This window comes from Pocillopora verrucosa, chromosome 11 (genome assembly GCF_036669915.1).
Source record: "Pocillopora verrucosa isolate sample1 chromosome 11, ASM3666991v2, whole genome shotgun sequence".
NCBI classification, from domain to species: Eukaryota; Metazoa; Cnidaria; class Anthozoa; order Scleractinia; family Pocilloporidae; genus Pocillopora; species Pocillopora verrucosa.
Window position 1 is genome coordinate 16,600,368 of NC_089322.1, and position 19,559 is coordinate 16,619,926.

Sequence of the window (19,559 nt, forward strand, 5' to 3'; positions counted from 1 at the left end):
TATGGTAAAAAGAAATTTTAAATTGAGTGTCGAAAGTAGTCATGGATATAGTCATGGGCATTGGTTTAGCTTCGCTGTTGTCTGTTATTGGTTTGGAAAGCCTATGCCGCCCTCTTGACCAATCAAGTACGTGCCTTATCATGATCTAGTGTTGGAGTTGGGCCATTCGTATATTTCCAGCGCTTCAGGCTCTTTGCTAGTTTTTCCTTTGAGTCAAATCAATCAAATGTAAAACTAAGACCAAACACGACCTGATCACTCGCATTTTCCCGCGCTTCAAGGAGGTTGGCTGTTTCTACTCTGAGTTCTCATTGGCTAATAATCATGGAAACCTTTTTTCTGATTGGCAGTTGTGATTACCTTGGTTTTGGTTTTTCGATACTGAATTGAAAAGTGCTCGATGATTGGCAGTTGTGATCACTTTGGATTGGGTTGTAGGACACTCAGTTGAAATGCGCTTTTTGAGAGTACAGTGTTTTATATCTGTGTGTAAATATCACATAAAGTTACTAAGTCAATGGCAGAACTACAAGTAAATTAATAAAATATTTTTACCTACCTTTGCTGTATGTTTGGAATGAGAACTTGTTTTACATTTAGTCGGAGGTTGAAGTAGCTTTTCTATTAGCTGATTTTATTTGCTGGTGTTCTCTGTATTCAATGTTCTTATGTGTTCTAAAACTGTTTTTCGTTTAAATACCTATTCAGTAACTTTAGACCTAAACTAAACAGAACGTTATTTGTCCGCTGGTGGATACGAGTTTATAATATCTCTCACAAAAGAGAGATGTTGTCGACACTCGAGGATAAATTTGTATCAACCCACAGCCATGTAATGCCTTCTCAGGGTTGTAAAAAAAGATTTTGTGTAACAGCCGTCAATTCAGTGTCAATACCACGTTTTATTCGATCCGATCAACTACGCTCTGCACACTGTTCGAATACAATGCTGTATGATAAATCCTTTCAAACAAGTAAGTGTCCTTTTCCGTAACCTTGAAAAGTGCTACAATATCCGTAATGGTTCCGTAGTGTTCTTTTTCTTCGATGTAAGTCTAGTTAAACGATCCTCATCCGAAAAATAAAAGTGAAAATAACAAGCGATGAAAACACACGTGCGCTGAGATTTAACGTAGTGTCGAATGGCAAAATCTCGGCAGAGACTAGGCCTAGTGCTTAGGGAAGCTACCATTTACATTTAGAGTAACTGAACTGTGATACAAAGAAGGCCGCATAAAAAAGTTTTATTTACACCACTGTCATGCTTCCATGCCTGTTACCGGATTAATGTAACAAATCTGCCCTCTATTTAGAAAGGGCTTATCTAGAAATGTTACATATTATCTTTTTCAAACTTTCAAATGCCGAACAACAACAGCATCAGGGGGCAAAATGTCTTATTTGGTACATACACTGTCCGAACTGACTGGTTTCCAAAACGCAGAATGATTCCGAATGAATTGGGTTCCCTTGGGGAAGGAACAAGCGATGGGAGCCTGTATCTCCGAGTGAAGTACTATGGTATGGGTACATGATAGAGAGGTAGGGGTAGTAAAGATGGAGATAGGGCCACTTGACCCAGAAAAAGGGGTGCAGGGTACTAGACAGAGAGGTAAATACTCTGGGAAAATTTTTAAGGGGCGGTGTGGGTTTAGATCATAGAAATATGCAGAAATAAACAACAACACCTGAAACCTCTTTCACCTCTTTAGCAGATAATATTTTGTCTGTAACTCTGAAGTAGGATCAAGATCAAAGCCCAATCTTGTTTAACTGATTTTGCATGAAGATTATCATCCTTCTGTTAAGGGTCATAAAGAAATTTTCGCCGTAGGGGTAAGGCCATCTTCATAGATTAAGTTCAGGAACCTGTTTCTTGAAAGTACCGGTAACCAGGAGCCCATAAGTAATGAGCTCCGAATACAGCAATTGAATGTACAGACAGGGAACTTTGTGAAAAGCTTTGGCAAAGAAGGAAGTGGAGATGGAGAGTTTGTGTCTCCTGTAGGTGTTTGTATTACAGGTGACGGACGTTTTATCGTTGTAACGGAGTTTGCTAACAGCAGAATTCAGGTGTTTACAATGGATGGTGAACCTGTGTTTAAGTTTGGAGACAACGGCCCAGAAAGGCTGGATCATCCCACCAGCTGCGTTTGTTACAAGGAAAAGTTCTTTGTAACTGACAAGAAGAATAACTGTGTGAAAGTGTTTGATGAGAGAGGACAATTTCTGTACAAATTTGGGACACGGTGATGGACAGATGGATACGCCGTATGGCTTATGTGTTGACAAACATAACAACGTTTTGGTATATGATGCGAGGAACATTCGCATTCAACAGTTTACCCTGGAAGGAGCTTTCACTGGAAAGACAAGTTCAAATATTCAATTTGGATTGTCCTGGAGTGTTACCCCAATGTTAGATGATCGGATTTTGGTCACAGGCTTCCGCGGGAAAGAAGTTTACATTCTGAAATGAACGTCCATTTCTGAAAGCAACAATCAATTTTTCAAAAGCAAACCTTTAGCATATATCTTTGAGTTTTATTGTTTTATTAATTTACGGAAAATTGTGACGTGTCATTTGTCGTAAGAGAATTGGAAAGAAAATGACTAGAATCAGCAACCTACCTTCTAATTTTCTTTGGAGAGTTCAAAGAACTGTTGATTCATCACTTCGGTAATGTGATTGTTTGTGTCGTATATTGATAATAGTAATAGGATTGAGTGGACTCCAATCTGATCTCTAATCGTACTAGTGATTGACAAAATCAGACGGCCGCAAAGTGGGAGTCAGATTTGTCAATCAATAGTTTAGAAAGCAACCACCCATTGGTTATATGTTTTGTATTTCCGATCCCATTGGCCCGAGGGCGCTTGCGATTACGTGTCTATCACATAAAGGGAAAAATTTTTGAGGGAATTGCATTTGCGCACATTGTCTACATGATTTAGCCCTTTGAATACTGCTACTAATGTCAAAACAGATGTAACTGACCAATAGATTCAATGAACATTTTATTCTGAAAGTACAGTTACCAACATCACACGGCTTCATTCAGTTAAATTGCAATCAATAACTGGTTGCCACCAACAGCAAAAAGACTCAATCAACATCAAGTGATTTAAGAAAAAATGCATTCTGTCTTATCCAATCAGTATTCAGTAATTTTTCTCCTCTTTTGATAATACAAAAAAATCAACAGAGCGTGCATATGATGAGAACTGTTTACTTACATCGGCATGACATGTCAACTGTTCTATTCAATTGTCCAATCGCAAGCATAATGCATACACAGTCCTATTGGTGTTCAAATTGGGCTGGTAATAACCAATCACGTGCAAGAATATAGTTTTGATAAAGCATGAAATCAATTTCAAACGAGAATAAGCTCTATAACCGCTTAAAGACATAGGAGTATTTTAAAGGCAAAATATACATTTCTGCTAAGTAACTGTACAGTGGTACTGAGTAGTGTTAATTGTTGCTGATAATTTTTACTTATTTACTTTATATATTTTCAGCAGGTTTAAGTAGACTCTTCCGTGCGCATATTTTGGGAGACTGATAGTTGAGCTCGATAATATTAATTGACTTGTCAGATGGAGCATGCTTTTACATCCAATTCTTTAATGAACACTCATGGACAGTGGCTTGCATGATTAAGCTGTTAACAATTTGACAATTTCGTAGTACTTAGTTGCTTTTGGAGGAATTACATCTAAAATGTGATTAGAAATCATCTTAAGACTGAGAAGTGTTTTGAATGCATGAAGGTAGCATTTCTATTTAGGTTTTTCATGCATGGATGAATTTTTAAGAATAAGTTTCTTTAAGTATTATAAAAATGTAAATTGATCGAATGAATTACTGATATTATAGGATATTTTTCACCATATTCATGAACTGTTCAACAGTGCTTATCCTTTAGGTTTGTATAGCGTTGACCACTGTTAAAACAAATATCTTACTGAATGCATTGTGAATAAATTAACTTGTTTGATTTGCAAAAGTGTATTACTGTGCAACACTGTGAATAATAGGTAAATGATCTTTTTTGTTGTACTTAAAACTCTCCATTGGATGAAGTAGGCTATGACTTTGCCAGATAGCATCAAATGAAAGCTAAGAGTTGAAGTTCACGAGAAATCCTTCCACCTCACTTGGTTTAGTTGAAGAGCAAAGTTAACCAAGATGTTGTCTTGCAAATTTTCATTCTTCAGAGACAGAGCAAATTAGATGAAGTAACAGGGAGGACTGGGGAAGCTGATGGTTTGGGAGGCATTCCAGTTACACAGCCTCCCCTCACCACACCCCTGGAAAGAAGAGATATTCCTCCACAACTGAGCATGACACTGGAGCTCATTGTGGGCTACCTGGATGTGCTAACACGTTTGGTGTGCAAACATTTCTGAACAGGGAAGTATTTTAGAAAACCAAGCGCCTTGCGGGTGGGGTGGGATGCACTCCTGTTAATGACCCCATCATGCTAACACACATTGAGGAGAATACCAGGGGTTGAAGAGGGACCCATGTCGGGGGGAAAGAAGCAAAAGAGTTTGGTCCAATGAAAAGTTTACACATATCAACCACGGATCAATATCCATTTTAAAACATCCTCCCTTCAACAAAACACGAGTCTTAGAAACGGGGGGCACGGCTTTTGGGTACCCAGTTTAAGAATACAGTGTTTTATATCTGTGTGTACATATCATATAAAGTTACTATGGCAATATAAGAACCGCAATCAGATTAATTAATTAGTTAATTAATTAATTAACTATTATTACCGACCTTTGCTGTATATTCAAACTTTCACGATGCCACACAACGACAGCATCAAGGGGAAAAATTCCCTACTTTGTGCATACACTGTCCGAACAGACTGGGTTCGGAAACATCTAAATTCAATTAAAAGTACAAAACTTTGCATGATGATCAACGCAGTTCGCGTGTTTCGAGCCTACGAGCGATGTGAGCGTGACAGAGATCCGCGAGAAAGCAAAACATCACTTTCACATTCATTCCTCATATCCTTTATCCTTTTCCCTATTCCTGATTTTGCTAACGAGAAGTTACACCCGAGCTTGTCCGATCTTGTCCGAACGATTTCCGAATATCATGTCGTACTGTTAAAATGGCCGCTTGGAGAGTACTTCAAGAACACAGTCAAGAAGAATCTTGAAGTGGTATGAGAGGCTTTTGCACACTGAAACAGAGGAGAAAAATGCTCCATCTGCAGAGGGTCGAAGGGAATTGCTATGATCCATCTCTACAACCAGAAAAAATTTTGCTAAAACCGACTGTCACTCGTCTCGGACGCAGTGATGAATATTCAGATGTTGTTATTGACAGTGTGATATCTCCTTTAATGATCAGTCGTGTTCACGCTGAAATTCATTTCAGCAATGGAAAATTCAGAATTGATTGTAAAGGACTGAACGGGCTGCTAGTCAACAAAAGAAAGCGTAGCTCTGCTGTCCTATGCGATGGTGATGTTGTTGTCTTAGGAGGTGCTGGCGTCAAAACGAAAGAAGGACAGAGTTTGTCAGCTTACGATTCGGAGCTTGTGTATGTTTTTAATGAGGTCTGCCAGAATGATTCTGAAGAAGTGGGCTCCCTTGGGGAAGGAACAAGCGATGGAAGCGTGCGAAGGCGAAGCAAACGGAAAAAGCCCGCATCACTAAGTGAAGGAGTGAGGTATGGATACATAACACTCAGAAGTAGGGGTAGTAATGATGGAGAGTAGGGTCACTTGACCCAGAAAAGGAGTGTAGGGTACTAGAAAGAGAAATAAATACTCTGGAAAAAAATTTCAAGGGGGTGGTGTGGGTTGAGATCATAGAAATTACAACAACCTCTTACCTCTTTCGCTTCCTAAATAGCAGATACTATTTTGTCTGTAACTCTTAAGCGGGATCAAGATCGTACCCCAGTTTTTTATTATTTTGTGATTATTCATGAAGACTATCATCTTTCTTCCAAGGGTCAAATACACATTTTCCCCAAAGGTGTAGTGGCATCTTCATATCTTAAGTTGGGGGGCCTGTTTCTCAAATTACTGTCCCAGTAACTTAACAGGCCCCAAACCATATTTTAAAGTCAATATTTAAAGCCAATAGAGAAGCAGATTCTGACACCCTAACCAGTTCATTTTTAATATTTTGTTGATAGTTGTATTGTATAATTTTCACAACTTTTGAAACCTTCATCTTGAATGAAAACAGACAGCTGTACAGGCCTCTTAAGTTACCAGGATCTTCCAGAAACAGGTTCCCACTCATTACACCTCCTTAACATAACCATTTTGTTGTATGTGTTCCTAAAATCAAGTTCCAGTCTGCTACAAATAAGACCAAGTGTCAAGACCTAATCTGAACTTCCTATTGAATGCTGATAGGCCTGTCAAACTTCTAATATTTTTGTAATTTCCAGCTCTCCATGTGAAAAGAAGACTAAAGGCAGCATGGACGATAAGCAGGTAGATAAACTTGGGCTTCTGATTTAATGATTATCAAGCGGCAAATTACTATTTTTTTATATCATTTTTAAAGAAAATGCAAAGAGAAAACAAATTTACCTTATATCTTTACCACTGAAATTAAATTTATATATGTTATTTGCCGGCTGGGAGGTCCGTATGGTGAAAAACTGTGACCGAGGTCTTGAAAATACTTGGCAGCATTTTCAAGACCTCGGTCACAGTTTTTCACCATACGGACCGACCCTTAGCCGGTAAATAACATATTTATTGTTTTTAAACTTGACGAAATTCTTTCCGAAAGAACCCGAATGATTTATGGCCGTAAATACGGCAAGATCTTCCATAAACTGAAAAATTTTTGAGTGGGTAAATGGTAGTTAAATAGAGGTGATGCAAATTTAAGAGAGATGCCTTAGCGAAACATTTTCATTTCCGTAACGATAAAGGTGATTTAAAAGGCTTCCAAACAAACTTTGAAACATTATTTTTACAAGTATCTGTCACAATCTGACAGCGTGCAAGAAAAAAAAAAGCGAAGGAACATTTGAAAACCAACAGAACTAGTTTGGCAAGGACTGTCACGACAATGTTTTCTTCAAAATCGGTTAATGATCTAACGGAAACTATTATTCACTCTCATCGACGATTCATTCATGTACGAAGATGTACCTCTGTTCATTAAGTAAACGGCGAGGAAATTAATTGTGAGTAAATTCAATCTTTTTATTTTGAAGTTGTGAGAGTTTGCTCGTTTGTTTGCTGTAATGGCGTGTTTAACTCTGATCTTTCCTTCACAAAAACTAAATTCGAACGGCACACTCCAACGAGACACAAGGGAATGTAATGCGGCCTTTTCTCAAAAAATTCCTTCAATTTCTGTTGTGCAATTTAAGGTACAAATGTCCAAATTGAACGGAATTGGAAAGACTCACCAGGAGCGTATATTTGTTGTAGAACTTAAATTAAAACTTCGCTCGCTCTTTCACTATGAACAAATTGCTCGAGAAAATTCAGATATTAAATGAATGAAAGTTCCATCGTTCAGTTTAACTGTAACCAAATACCTCACGTTCCAACTTTCTGGGTACTTTTTGTGAACGATTAAAATTAATTGCAGAAGGTTTTTAGGCCGCTTGTCAACCAACGTAATGACACTATTGTTTATACAAATTCAGTCTGAAACCAATATTTTTCTGTCAACCAAAGTGATTTGATAGAGAGAAAAGAGAGGATTCATAAGTTATTTATCGGCTTGAGGTAGTGACCGACGTGTTTGCTTAAAAATACTGCCCAGCCGGAAAACGAGGTATATTTATGAAAAATGACAACGAAAGTTGTGATGTACTCGGCGACTCACGAAAGCGTTACCGTGGCCCGTGGGCAGAGATAGGAAAATACTGACCGGGTAAAGAACCAATCAGATTGTAAGATTCGTTACCGTGCCCTCTAAAAAAACAATAAATAGGGTTATGACCCTAAGGACAGGTTATTTTCAGAGATCTAACCCAAACCATGGTTTTACACATTCAGTGGATTCAAGGCTTTCTCTATAACAGGGTTGTTGATTTTATTAAATTGTCATCTCCATCTACTGTCAGCTTTTGGTCCTCTTGACAATGTTCACAAAAACAAATGCTCAGATGAAAGTTCTAGCTAAATTGAAGATTATTTAGGATGAGGTCTTGTGAAATAATGGCTAAACCTTGTTTAAATAATTAGATCAAGAAAGCAACTTCTATGGATAAGTTTTAGTACCATGTATTCTAATATTTACCGGGTAGCATATGAACATTATTAAGTTACAGACTTAATCACTTCTGAAAATCCAAGAGTTAAAAGAGATGAATTTTACATTTTATCAGGATTATCAATTTCTCAGGGTATCATTTATACATTGTGTTCTGTGGCATGTATCAAAACCATTAATATTATTTTCCGATCCCAGGTTTTTGAAGTTGATCAAAAAGCTGATCCACAGGAAGAAGTAAACATCAGTGAAGGTACATTTAACTCCAAGAAGTGAATTAAACTGAACTTTATCTTATGTAATGTTACAAATGTAGGATGCAACTCTCCACTGAAGGCATCTGTCTATTGTAGGGATGTGAAGAAAAAAGCCCTTAATGCCACTTTTGATAAAAAAGAGTAAATAAAGTCTGTTTGCAAGCAAAGTGACCCAACTAGTGGGGGATTATTCTGGCTTCCTTAGCATGAAGCAACTAGGAGTTTCACCACTCCCCCCCTAGATGGGATATCAGCTCATCACAAGGTTACCCCCCCAGCATTTCATCAGGCTTCCCTGAAAATTATCTGGTACCCAGTGATACTCCTCTCTCTTTCGATTTAATGCTACATGACTTTGTATATTCTCCATCAAAATTGCAAGTATTCCTCCAACTGAAGTCTGGGAGAAAATTATTATCAATTGCATTAATGGTTACATAGCCAGGACTCATGTTAAATTTTTATTTCATTTAGTAGATGAAAGCAGATCAAAGAAGTGCTTGAAAGATTTAAATGAGGAGCTACTTTGTTGTATCTGTCGTGAACTGATAGTATTGGCGCACACTTTGCCTTGCTCACACACTTTCTGTTTTGGTTGTATCAGGGACTGGCTTTGGTAAGACATATCACAGAGCATTTTTTTAGTTCTAAAGTCATCTTAACCTGTAATCTTTTAACCCCTAAGGGTGATTAGCATCTAATTTCTCCTGACAATATCACCCTTAAATCACACATTAAAGTTGTGAGAATAAGGAAACAACCAGCAACTTAAGAAGTATTTGATTGTGAAACAAATTCTCCTTGTCAGCACCTTTGGGAATGTATAGAGAACAGTATGGAGAATATGCACAGTGATGTAAGGGTGTAAAGGTTTAAGGTAAATCTGTTTGGTCATTTGAAATGATTTGACAGCACATTATTCAACCACGCACAATAGTAGAATGTTTTGATTCAGAAATAACAAAATAGTCATAGGTCAAACAGAGTCATTATTTCATAAAAACTTATTAGTTCACTTGTTTTTGCAAAGAAAAGAACCTTCATACAATTGATGTGTAATCTTCAATTGCAAAGGCATAATGTGTGGACTCTATCCTATTGGTTCTTAAATTGAGCTGCTAACTAATCACATTTGAGAATTTTATTTCAGTTTCATTCACTAATGTGATTGTATTGATTTATATAATTGAAAGAGTGCTAAGAATAAAATGACATGTCAATGGAGCAAAAAGTATTGAAGTTATTTTTCTTGTTTTCTACTTAGTCATTCAAAAGACTGTCCAAACTGTAGAGCAAACGCTCAACTCAAGTCTGCTGTACCAGTGAAGGTGAGTGAATCCTTTACACCCTAACATCAGTATGCATATTCTCCATACTGTTTGCTCTACATTTCCTAAAGTGCTGACAAGGAGAAATTGTTGAACAATCGGAAGGGCTTCTTTAGTCAGTGATTATTTCCTGTATTTTCATGACCTTAATGTGTGATTCAGGGATGATATTGTAAGAGGAAATTAGATGCTTGTTACTCTTATGGTTCTAAGGGTTATCAGTTGGAGGGGTGATTAGAAAAGAGCCTTAAGGTTATTTTTTATGGAACACTTCTTTCTTTTTTGTAACGTAATACAGAACAATGTGGAAGGAAAATCTTTTAGTTCATCACAAGTCATTTAAGGCTTTTTTTTTCTCTCCACCTCTTCAATTTTGCTTGCGCAGTTAGTGAAAGTTAAGGTGAATTGTATTCTATAAGACATTCTCATGTTATCTAAGGGTCATGTTTTGTCAGATTGTAGCATCGTAGAATAGGGGTGGATTTTAAACACTGTACTTGAGATGCATTTCCTTGTCTGTCAAGACCAGTCTGTGTTTGGTCTAGATGCATTCTCTGCAAGTTTAACATGCATATTTTTGTACTCTCATCTGTGAACTGCTCTGTAAACTTACTCAATGACTCAATTCTTATTCACATGTAAACAATTTTTTATTTTCACTTCTGTGACATGCCCTGTGTTTTGCATATTGGAGACAAGAGTTTAATTGTAATGATAGTAAACCATTTTTTTTTTCATTTCTGTGACATGCCCTGTATTTTGCATATCATAGACAAGAATTTAATTGTAATGATAATTGATAAGTGTTAAGCTTTCTGTTTGACCTTCCAGGTGCTAGACAATACAATAAACAAAGTAGCAGAAGGAGTTCTTTCTCCAGAGGAACTTGAAGAAAGGCAGCTAAAAATTCAGGTGATTTGAAACAAAAACCTTCAACTTTTGCTTTTGCAGTTAAGTTTTGTATTAGATCTTTTAATTAACAAATTCTCGTGAACTGAACATATTTTTCACATAGCATTTTTCTTCTCTTTCTAACAAAATTAGAACAAATAGTTAACAATATATTTCACCTCAGTGGAGGTGAACAATGGTGGATATTTACCTTGCCACTCTGTGGCCCCATTAATATCCACCACTATTCACCAACACTGAAGTGAATATATTTTTTCAGAAACCAAAAAGAGTAGTTTATTTCTGTCAATATTATAATGAAAAAGGGTTAAAAGTTGATTTTGTCTCTTTGCCTGCTTGGCAGTGAATAGTACTTGCTGATTGCTTCTCAACAAATGAATCAGCGCACATGAAATGCACTATTCACTTGTGTGGTATTTTCAGACAAGTGATATTTGTGAATGTAAGATTCTTTGTGAACTTTGTGAACTCTGTGTACCAGTATTACTTTTTTTATGTCATTTCACTTTGGTTTGTAGGAGATGAGCAAAGAAGCCAAAAAGAAAAATGGGAAGAAAGTTGTGCCTGTTTCATCAACCAGGTCAGGGCTGGTTGTTTTTTTTTGTCAAGGAAACTTTTTGACTAAATGTAAAGATTGTATCATATATTTCTTTTGTCGCGTACCCAAGTGTTGGGATTACGTTGAGTGTCAACCACATATACACATCCGTCTCATTCCAGTTTTTATTGAGTACGACGTGTTACAATGCGGTGAAAACTAAAAGGAAATTTATGATTGCGTAATCAGAAATGATTCTATGGAAATTACAAATGAATGTAACGATAAAAAAGGGGATTAAATTTACAAGGGAAACTCACGTTTGATCCTGCGTAAAAAAGGTAAAAGAAACTCCGTGGGAAAGTGACTCCAGTTACTCCGAAAGAAACTCTAGATAGATATACTCCGACAACTTACTCCGATATGTGATACTACCGAGATTATGTAAGCAACAGGCTTTAAACGTGATAGGCGGCTAATAACACGATCAAATACGCTCTGATAAATGATTAAAAGAATGAACAATGAAACGATAATAGAATTTAAACGATAGTAAATAATCACGCAAAACAAAACAGTTCAGTTCATTTCAGTTCAGTTCGCTTGCTGAACGTTCGTCACACTCCTCGCCCAAGGATTACGAGGTTAATCCTTGCTACTTGGTACACATGGTCTATGCTGGGCTAGGATCTGCATCGTCTGTTCCGTTGTTTGGCAGCAACAGGGTGAGTTCTTTTATAGGCCGTAAGTAGACCTTCTTTTCTCCGTCTCTGGCGATTTCAACGTTGGCTTTCCTGACTCTCCCGTCCTCACTCTCTATCGCTTCCGTTACTCGTCCCAGTGGCCAGTTGTTGCGGCGTTGGGCGTCGTCTCGCAAGAGAACGATGTCTCCTACGCGTAGATTTCTCCGAGTCGTCGTCCACTTTGGTCTGCGCTGTAAACTCTGCAAGTACTCGCGACGCCACCTTGTCCAAAATTGGTCGGCAAGGTACTGTACTCGCCTCCAGCGACGGCGTACATAGAGGTCAGGCTGTGTGAACTGACCTGGGGACGGTCCTGCTGGACGCGTCTTCATCGTCAGCAGCATCGCAGGGGACAGGGGTCGTGGATCGTCAGGATCAGATGGTAGTGCAGTTATCGGTCTTGCGTTGACGATCGCGACTACCTCAGCCATCAGCGTGATAAGTAACTCGTGTGTCAGCTGAGTCCTGCCCAGTTCAGCGAACATGGCGTCCAGTACTCGTCTGATGGTGTTGATTTGCCTTTCCCAGACTCCGCCAAAGTGTGATGCGTGGGGAGGGTTGAGCTCCCATTCGCATCCGCTCTCCGTTACAAATTTCTTCACTTTCTCCTCGTTGAGCTCCGACGATGCATCTTTGAGCTCTGTTTTTGCTCCGACGAAGTTGGTGCCTCGGTCGCACCTGAGAAGCTTGGCATGGCCTCGCAGTGCGAAGAATCTTCTTAGTGCGCAGATAAAGGCACTGGTATCCATCGCTTCCAGGACCTCTATGTGTATGGCCCTACTGCTAAGGCACGTGAACACCAGACCCCAGCGTTTAGCATTTGCAGCTCCTCCTCTGGTTTTGCGTGTTTGCACCATCCAGGGGCCGAACACATCGAAGCCGACGTTCGTGAAGGGAGGACAGACCTCAGTTCTATCTCGTGGTAAGTCTGCCATGCGCTGCTCTAACGGTGGTCCTCTTAGCTTCTTGCAGGGAACGCAGGCACTGATGACTTTGGTCACTGTATCGTGGCCCCCGATGAGCCAGAATCCTGCTTGACGAATGGCTCCTCCTGTAATCAGTCGCCCTTGGTGGTGTACTTGGGCGTGGTAATGCTTTGCAACCAACTGCGACGCATGGTGATTCTTCGGTAACACAACTGGGTGTTTCTCCCCATACTCCATCTCTGCTCTCCTTAATCTACCCCCTACTCGCAGGATCCCGTAGGCGTCAAGAAACGGGTCGAGGTGATACAGCCGTGAACCTTTGAGGGATTTCTTTACGCTTCGCTGTGTTTCTCTGGGTAGCTCGGGTTCCGTTCTGGCATCTTGCAACAATTCGCCGAATGCTTCTCTCTGTGTGGTACTGATTATGACTCGTAGGGCTTGATCTCGTTCTTCAACTGTCGGGGGTCTGCTCCCTGTTCGCAGGATCCGAATCACTGTCGAGGGTCTGAGTTTGTCTGACACCTTGAGCGGTTCGTTTCTGGGATGAACACTTCCTGTTTTGGGTTCTCTACGGCGTTTGAACTCTCCGACCACTACAATAAGCCTGGCGACCGCTTGCTGCAGAGACTTAAGGGAAGAGAATCTCTTGAATCTTGGTGCTCCAAGGCCTTTCCCTTTGGCTTTATCAGTGGTGACTTTAGTGCTGAGCACTCCTTTGCGAACCTCGGGATCGTTGGTGCTGAGGGTGAACATTTCATCTGTTTGAGGGGTGCTCTCCGGTTTCTTAAGGAATTCTGGGCTTTTGAGCCAGCTCGATTCCATCAGCTTGTCGGGGGGGACTCCGCGAGTGGCCAAGTCTGCGGGGTTCTGCTCACTCTCCACGTATCTCCACTGCTCCGGGGTAGACAGACTCCTGATTAGCTGTACTCGGTTGGCCACGTAAACGTAGAATCGGCGGCTTTCATTCGCGATGTAGCCGAGTACTACCTTTGAATCGGTGTAGTATATCACCTCAGTGATCTTCATGTCGATTTCTTTAAGGACTCTTTGAGCTGCTTGGACTGCTAGCACTGCTCCGCACAGTTCCAGTCGTGGTATGCTGGTAGGGGTAACGGGGGCAACTTTTGCTTGGCCGTAGACAAGTGATGTCGAGATCTCGTTCGCTTCGTTCAGCTGGCGGAGGTAGACAGCGACTCCTATGGCATCCTGACTAGCATCTGAGAAGGCATGCAGTTCGGCTCTGGTTACTGTCCCGAATTCTCTTGGGTGGTAGCAGCGGGGAACGGACAGGTGCTGGAGTTCGACGAGAGAGTCTCTCCAACGCGTCCATCTGTTCATCATAACAGTGGGAAGGGGGTCGTCCCAAGCTAAGGGGGTTTTGTTCTCAGCTCTCCGTTCTCCCATAAGTACCAGCTGCTGAAGTATCTTTCTCCCCTCGAGCATGACGGGTGCTGCGAAACCGAGCGGGTCGTATACAGAATTGACAATAGACAAAACTCCTCTTCTAGTAAACGGTTTTTCTGGCAGGGACACTTCAAAGGTGAAGGTGTCTGTCTCTAGGTCCCAGAAAACTCCAAGTGACCGTAGTGCTGGTAGACTGTCACAGCGCAGGTCTAAGTCACGCACATCTTTACCTCGATCTTCGGTTGGGAACGCTTCCATGACTTCAACGGAGTTAGAAACAACTTTGTGCAGTCGTAACTTGGCGGTGGCCAGGGTGGCTTGCGCGCCTTTCACCAGTTTTATCGCGCGTCCAGCGGTTGGCAGCGAAGCTAAGCCGTCATCTACATAAAAGTTGCGGCATATGAAATTCTTAGTCTCTTCTCCATTCTCCTCCTCGCCATCTACCGCTGTTCGGCGGAGTCCGTACGTGGCGACTGCGGGGCTCGGTCCATTGCCGAACAGGTGAACGTTCATGCGGTACTCCGTGACGGGTTTTGTCGGGTCGTTTCCTTCGAACCAAAGGAAACGAAGGAAGTCTCTGTGTTTAGGGTCGACATGGAACGAATGGAACATTTGCTCCACGTCGCACATCACGGCAACATTCTCCTTTCGGAAGCGTATTAGAACACCGATGAGGTTGTTCATCAAGTCTGGCCCTGGTAGAAGCGCTTTGTTCAGCGAGACTCCTTGAAATTCGCAACTCGAGTCAAACACGACGCGAATGGTGCGCTTTGTGTTGTGGTACGTCGCGAAGTGCGGTAGGTACCAGAAACGGCCAGCGGAAGGCGGTACTTCATCGCGCGGGACGGGAGAGGCGTGGCCTTTCTCGATTATCTTCCCCATGAACTCCAAGTAGTCCGTTTTCATCTCCGGTTTTCTGATAAACATCTTCAAGAGCCCTTGCAGGCGCCGCATGGCTTGGGCGCGGTTGTTCGGCATGGACTGGTGCTCGTCGCGGAAAGGGAGGGGCATTTCCCAGTTACCGCTTGCGTTCTTGTGTATGCCCTTGTCCATGATCTCCAGGAAGGTGCGGTCCTCAAGGGAGAGGCTGGGCTCGTTGTCATGCCGTGTGGTTTTGAAGACGCCATCGGCGGCGCGCTCCAAGGGGGGATCCGTGACTTTGAATTGATTCGGGCAGGGGACCAATTCATAGCATTTGCCTTCACCTTCTCGCCTTCTCCGAGTGTCGGTGGACAGACTGGTCAGGCGGGTAAGAACGTGGGCTGGACCACTGGGGAAGTCGAGACAGAGCTGGCCACTGATGGTCCAGCCGAGGGCTAGACGTTGTGCCCAGGGGGCTCCACTGGGGCCATTTCTTGATTCCCTCACTTTAAGTAGCTCTGGTGCATCGCGGCCGATAAGCAGGTGAACGTCAGCGGTGTCATCCAACGGAGGTATCTCGTTCGCTATGAGCGATAGGTGCGGGAACCTCCTCGCCATAGCTGATGTCGGGATCTCACGCTTGTCCTGGGGGATGTTGTCGCACTCCGTGAGGGTAGGTAGGGTGAACTCTGCTCCGTTTGTGGAACGTACGGCGACGCCTGTCAATCGCCGCCCGTATTTCTCTTCCCGGTCGCCGCTGCACGTGGACAGGAAGTACTTCTCTAACGGACCGCTTGCTCCTAAGTCATCCGCTAGTTCACTGGTGATGAGGGAGCTGTTGCTCTGTTCATCAACTATTGCGTAGATGCGCTTCGTGATGTGGGGGGTGCGCTTGTTGAAGATATCGACTAGCAGAGTCTTGCTACAGGATAGTCCTCCTGTTGGTTCGCAGAGTGTAGTGCATTTGGGGTTCACAGCTCCGTTCTCCGGTCTGGGGGTTGGCCGCCTGTCCTTGTGTAGTAAGGCGCTGTGGCGCCTGTCCCCGCAGATGGTGCACTGTATGGGTGTGTCGCACTCACTCGCGATATGGGCGTTGCTGAGACAGCGAAGGCACAGGCGAGCGTTCATTATCCACTGTGTGCGCTCTTCCAGGGATTTCGCCGCGAAGGCAACGCACTCTGACAGGTCGTGCGCACCGCTCTCGTGATAGGGGCAATGTTTGCTCTTCATCTTGCTTTTTCCTGGTGCTACTTTGTTTCCAGCTGGGGGCCGGACTTCTGTTTTCAACGATCTATTGTCTCTTCCTCCGCGCTGTCTCTGCGGGGGAATTTGGGAAGGGATCGTTTCTTTACCAGCGAGGACATTGGGGTTGTTCTTAATCTTAGCTTGCTCCTGGACGGTCTTGGAGAATCTTGAGAAAGGGGGGTACATCCCTCGATGGCTGTCGGAATAGTTCGAGATCTCCTTCTCCCATTTAGCGCGGATGGATTTCGGTAGCTTCTCAGCTATGGGTTGAATAGCGCTCGGGTAGTCAAGGCATTCGAGTCCTGGGAGAAATGTCACTTGACTTTCGATGTCCGCGCAGAGATCTGCAAACTGCTGCAGTTTGACGTGCTCGTGTTCGCTGAATGTCGCTGTACTTCGCAGGCGTTCCAGAAGTGCGTTGGCGATCACTGCTGCGCTGCCAAAGCGTTTCTCGAGTTCCGCCCATAAATCTCTTAGCAACGCGACGGGATCGCGCATTTGCCGCTTTCTGTAATTGTCGACCAGGCGCTGTGGGGGTCCGCTGGTGAAACTCCTCAAATAATTTATCTCCTGGATCGGGGACACATCGGTGTCTATCAGCATGGCTTTGAAGGCACTCTTCCAAGGGTGAAAGAGAGAAGGATCTCCAGAGAACACATCAGGTTGGCACTTTGGGAGGTTTTGCCTAGCCAGGCCTGCGACTATCTGTTGATTCACTGCAGTGAGAGAGTCGATTAGCTGGCTTCCGGTGACGTCTCGGAAAGGTGTCGAAGTCATCAGCGGTCGGCGATTGAAGGCCGTGTTTTGATGCGTTCTGCGATCTTCGTTAGTAGAATTCTGGCTTGGTGGATCTGGGTTTGGGTCGGGAGGTTTTGGCTGCTGAGACATTTTTTTTAAGGACTCAAATTTCGGGGCGGCCGGTGATAGTGGTTTTGTTGGCTCCGTTGTGTCTCGCGGATCGTGTTCACGCTCGTAACGCGTTGCATTTTCCGCGCGTGGAGGGCTAAGCGTGGGAGAAGAGTACACCCATTGCGATGTGCGATGCTCCATTTTAATTTCGGGGACTTCGAAGTCCCGTAATTGTGACTCTCTTTCCAAATTTTCCTCCAATCGGCGGGCGTCTTCGAAAACCTCGAGCTTAGCGTTTGCTATCGCGGCCTTTTTATCTGCACTTAAGATCGCCATCTCGGACTCAAACTGTGCGATTTCCTGTTGACGAGTTCGTTCCGCTTCAGCGTCGCGCGTCCTTCGCTCGAGTTCCTTTTGCGCTATGAGTCGAGCGTACTGGGCTTCTTCTCTGGCTGCTTTAGCGTCGGCCAGCGCCTGTAGCCTAGCCATCGTGCTGCTAGATTTTGAGGCAGATGAAAGGCGAGATGAACGACTAGCGACGGATCGTGTCTCCAAATATTTGCTCGACTTACTTAATCTATTTTTTGTCTTTTCGACAAGGAGGAGGGCGCGTTTTAAAGTTTCGTTTTCCTCCACAAGCTGGGTCTCTTTCGTGTAGTCCCCATACAAGTCTTGATCGTACAGGTCAAGCAATTCTTTCATCATTCTTCCGAAATTTTCGGACGCTGTCGCGAGGTCGCGCGCTGCGGTTCCGATTTCACTTTCATGACTAGCACTTTGCTCTACCGATTGCATAACCCTCAGGAGCTCTTTACGTGATTTACTTAATTCTTTACGTTTACTATCTATGGCGTTTTGTAGAGCCTTTGGCGTAGGTTTTACTGTTCTTTTCTTCCTAGCTCCGGACTCCTTGGTTTCGCTGGTATTCGGCGGAACGTCGCTTCGGCATGCCATTGTTGATACGCTCAGGCTCCGCGTTAAACTAGTTACGGCTTACCTTTTTACGTCGGACAAACTTTTCACTGTCGCGTACCCAAGTGTTGGGATTACGTTGAGTGTCAACCACATATACACATCCGTCTCATTCCAGTTTTTATTGAGTACGACGTGTTACAATGCGGTGAAAACTAAAAGGAAATTTATGATTGCGTAATCAGAAATGATTCTATGGAAATTACAAATGAATGTAACGATAAAAAAGGGGATTAAATTTACAAGGGAAACTCACGTTTGATCCTGCGTAAAAAAGGTAAAAGAAACTCCGTGGGAAAGTGACTCCAGTTACTCCGAAAGAAACTCTAGATAGATATACTCCGACAACTTACTCCGATACTCCGATATGTGATACTACCGAGATTATGTAAGCAACAGGCTTTAAACGTGATAGGCGGCTAATAACACGATCAAATACGCTCTGATAAATGATTAAAAGAATGAACAATGAAACGATAATAGAATTTAAACGATAGTAAATAATCACGCAAAACAAAACAGTTCAGTTCATTTCAGTTCAGTTCGCTTGCTGAACGTTCGTCACATCTTTATTTAACCCCTTAACTCCCAGATCAAGTATGTAATTCTCCTTATTGTCAACCATACAATACTTATAATGTTAGTTCAGAGAATTAAGCATTGAATCAACTAATTATCCCCAAATTGATATTTTTCTTTATTCTCATCACTTCCTGGTTGATATTGTATTGATATTGTAAAGAGAAATTTTGTCTTGGTCACTCATGGGAGTTAAAGGGTTAGAATTTGGTTTGAAATTTTTTTTGGTTTCAATTTAGTGATAGTGAAAGTGAAGATGGTGAAAGTGAATTTGTGCAAGAAAGTAATGACAGTGACGATTACTCAGAAGAGGTATCATTGATGAAAGTTATTTTTGTAATCATGTTTTTTGATACTCTTTAAAAACAGTTCCAGGTTCCTTCTTCCCATCTTCTCTTGGCCCCAGTCTATGCAAGTCGGAAGACCAAGAGGGACTGTGCTCCACCTTTGTGGGTAGAGGGGGGAGGGCCAAAATATCTCACTAAGGGTATGGAGAGTAAAACGTTAATGGGATTGTTTTACAGGCTGCCTGCTGTTTATAAGAGAATGAAAGTCTTTGTGAACGCCAAGTTCTCTCTTTTGTCACACTGAGAAAATAACGTGCTTTATAGTTGTTGATTTAGGGTACTGCGCATTTTCTTATGTGAAAAGATGATCTATTACGTACATTTTGTCAGTACTCTGTTTAAACCCGGGGTAACGCTTCATCCGGG

The 19,559-nt window shown here is 42.3% G+C and overlaps 1 protein-coding gene across 1 annotated transcript; it reads right to left on the reverse strand.

Annotated features, from left to right (window-relative positions):
• Positions 1-11,388: 11,388 nt before the first annotated feature.
• LOC131773603 (uncharacterized) lies at positions 11,389-18,827 on the reverse strand. Its single transcript, XM_066174479.1, has 2 exons — positions 18,524-18,827; positions 11,389-18,422 (listed from the first exon to the last, which is right to left on the reverse strand). The coding sequence occupies exon 2, from the start codon at positions 18,247-18,249 to the stop codon at positions 11,941-11,943; it is 6,309 nt and encodes a 2,102-aa protein (XP_066030576.1). The 5' UTR covers positions 18,250-18,422; positions 18,524-18,827; the 3' UTR covers positions 11,389-11,940.
• Between the last annotated feature and the right edge of the window lie 732 nt (positions 18,828-19,559).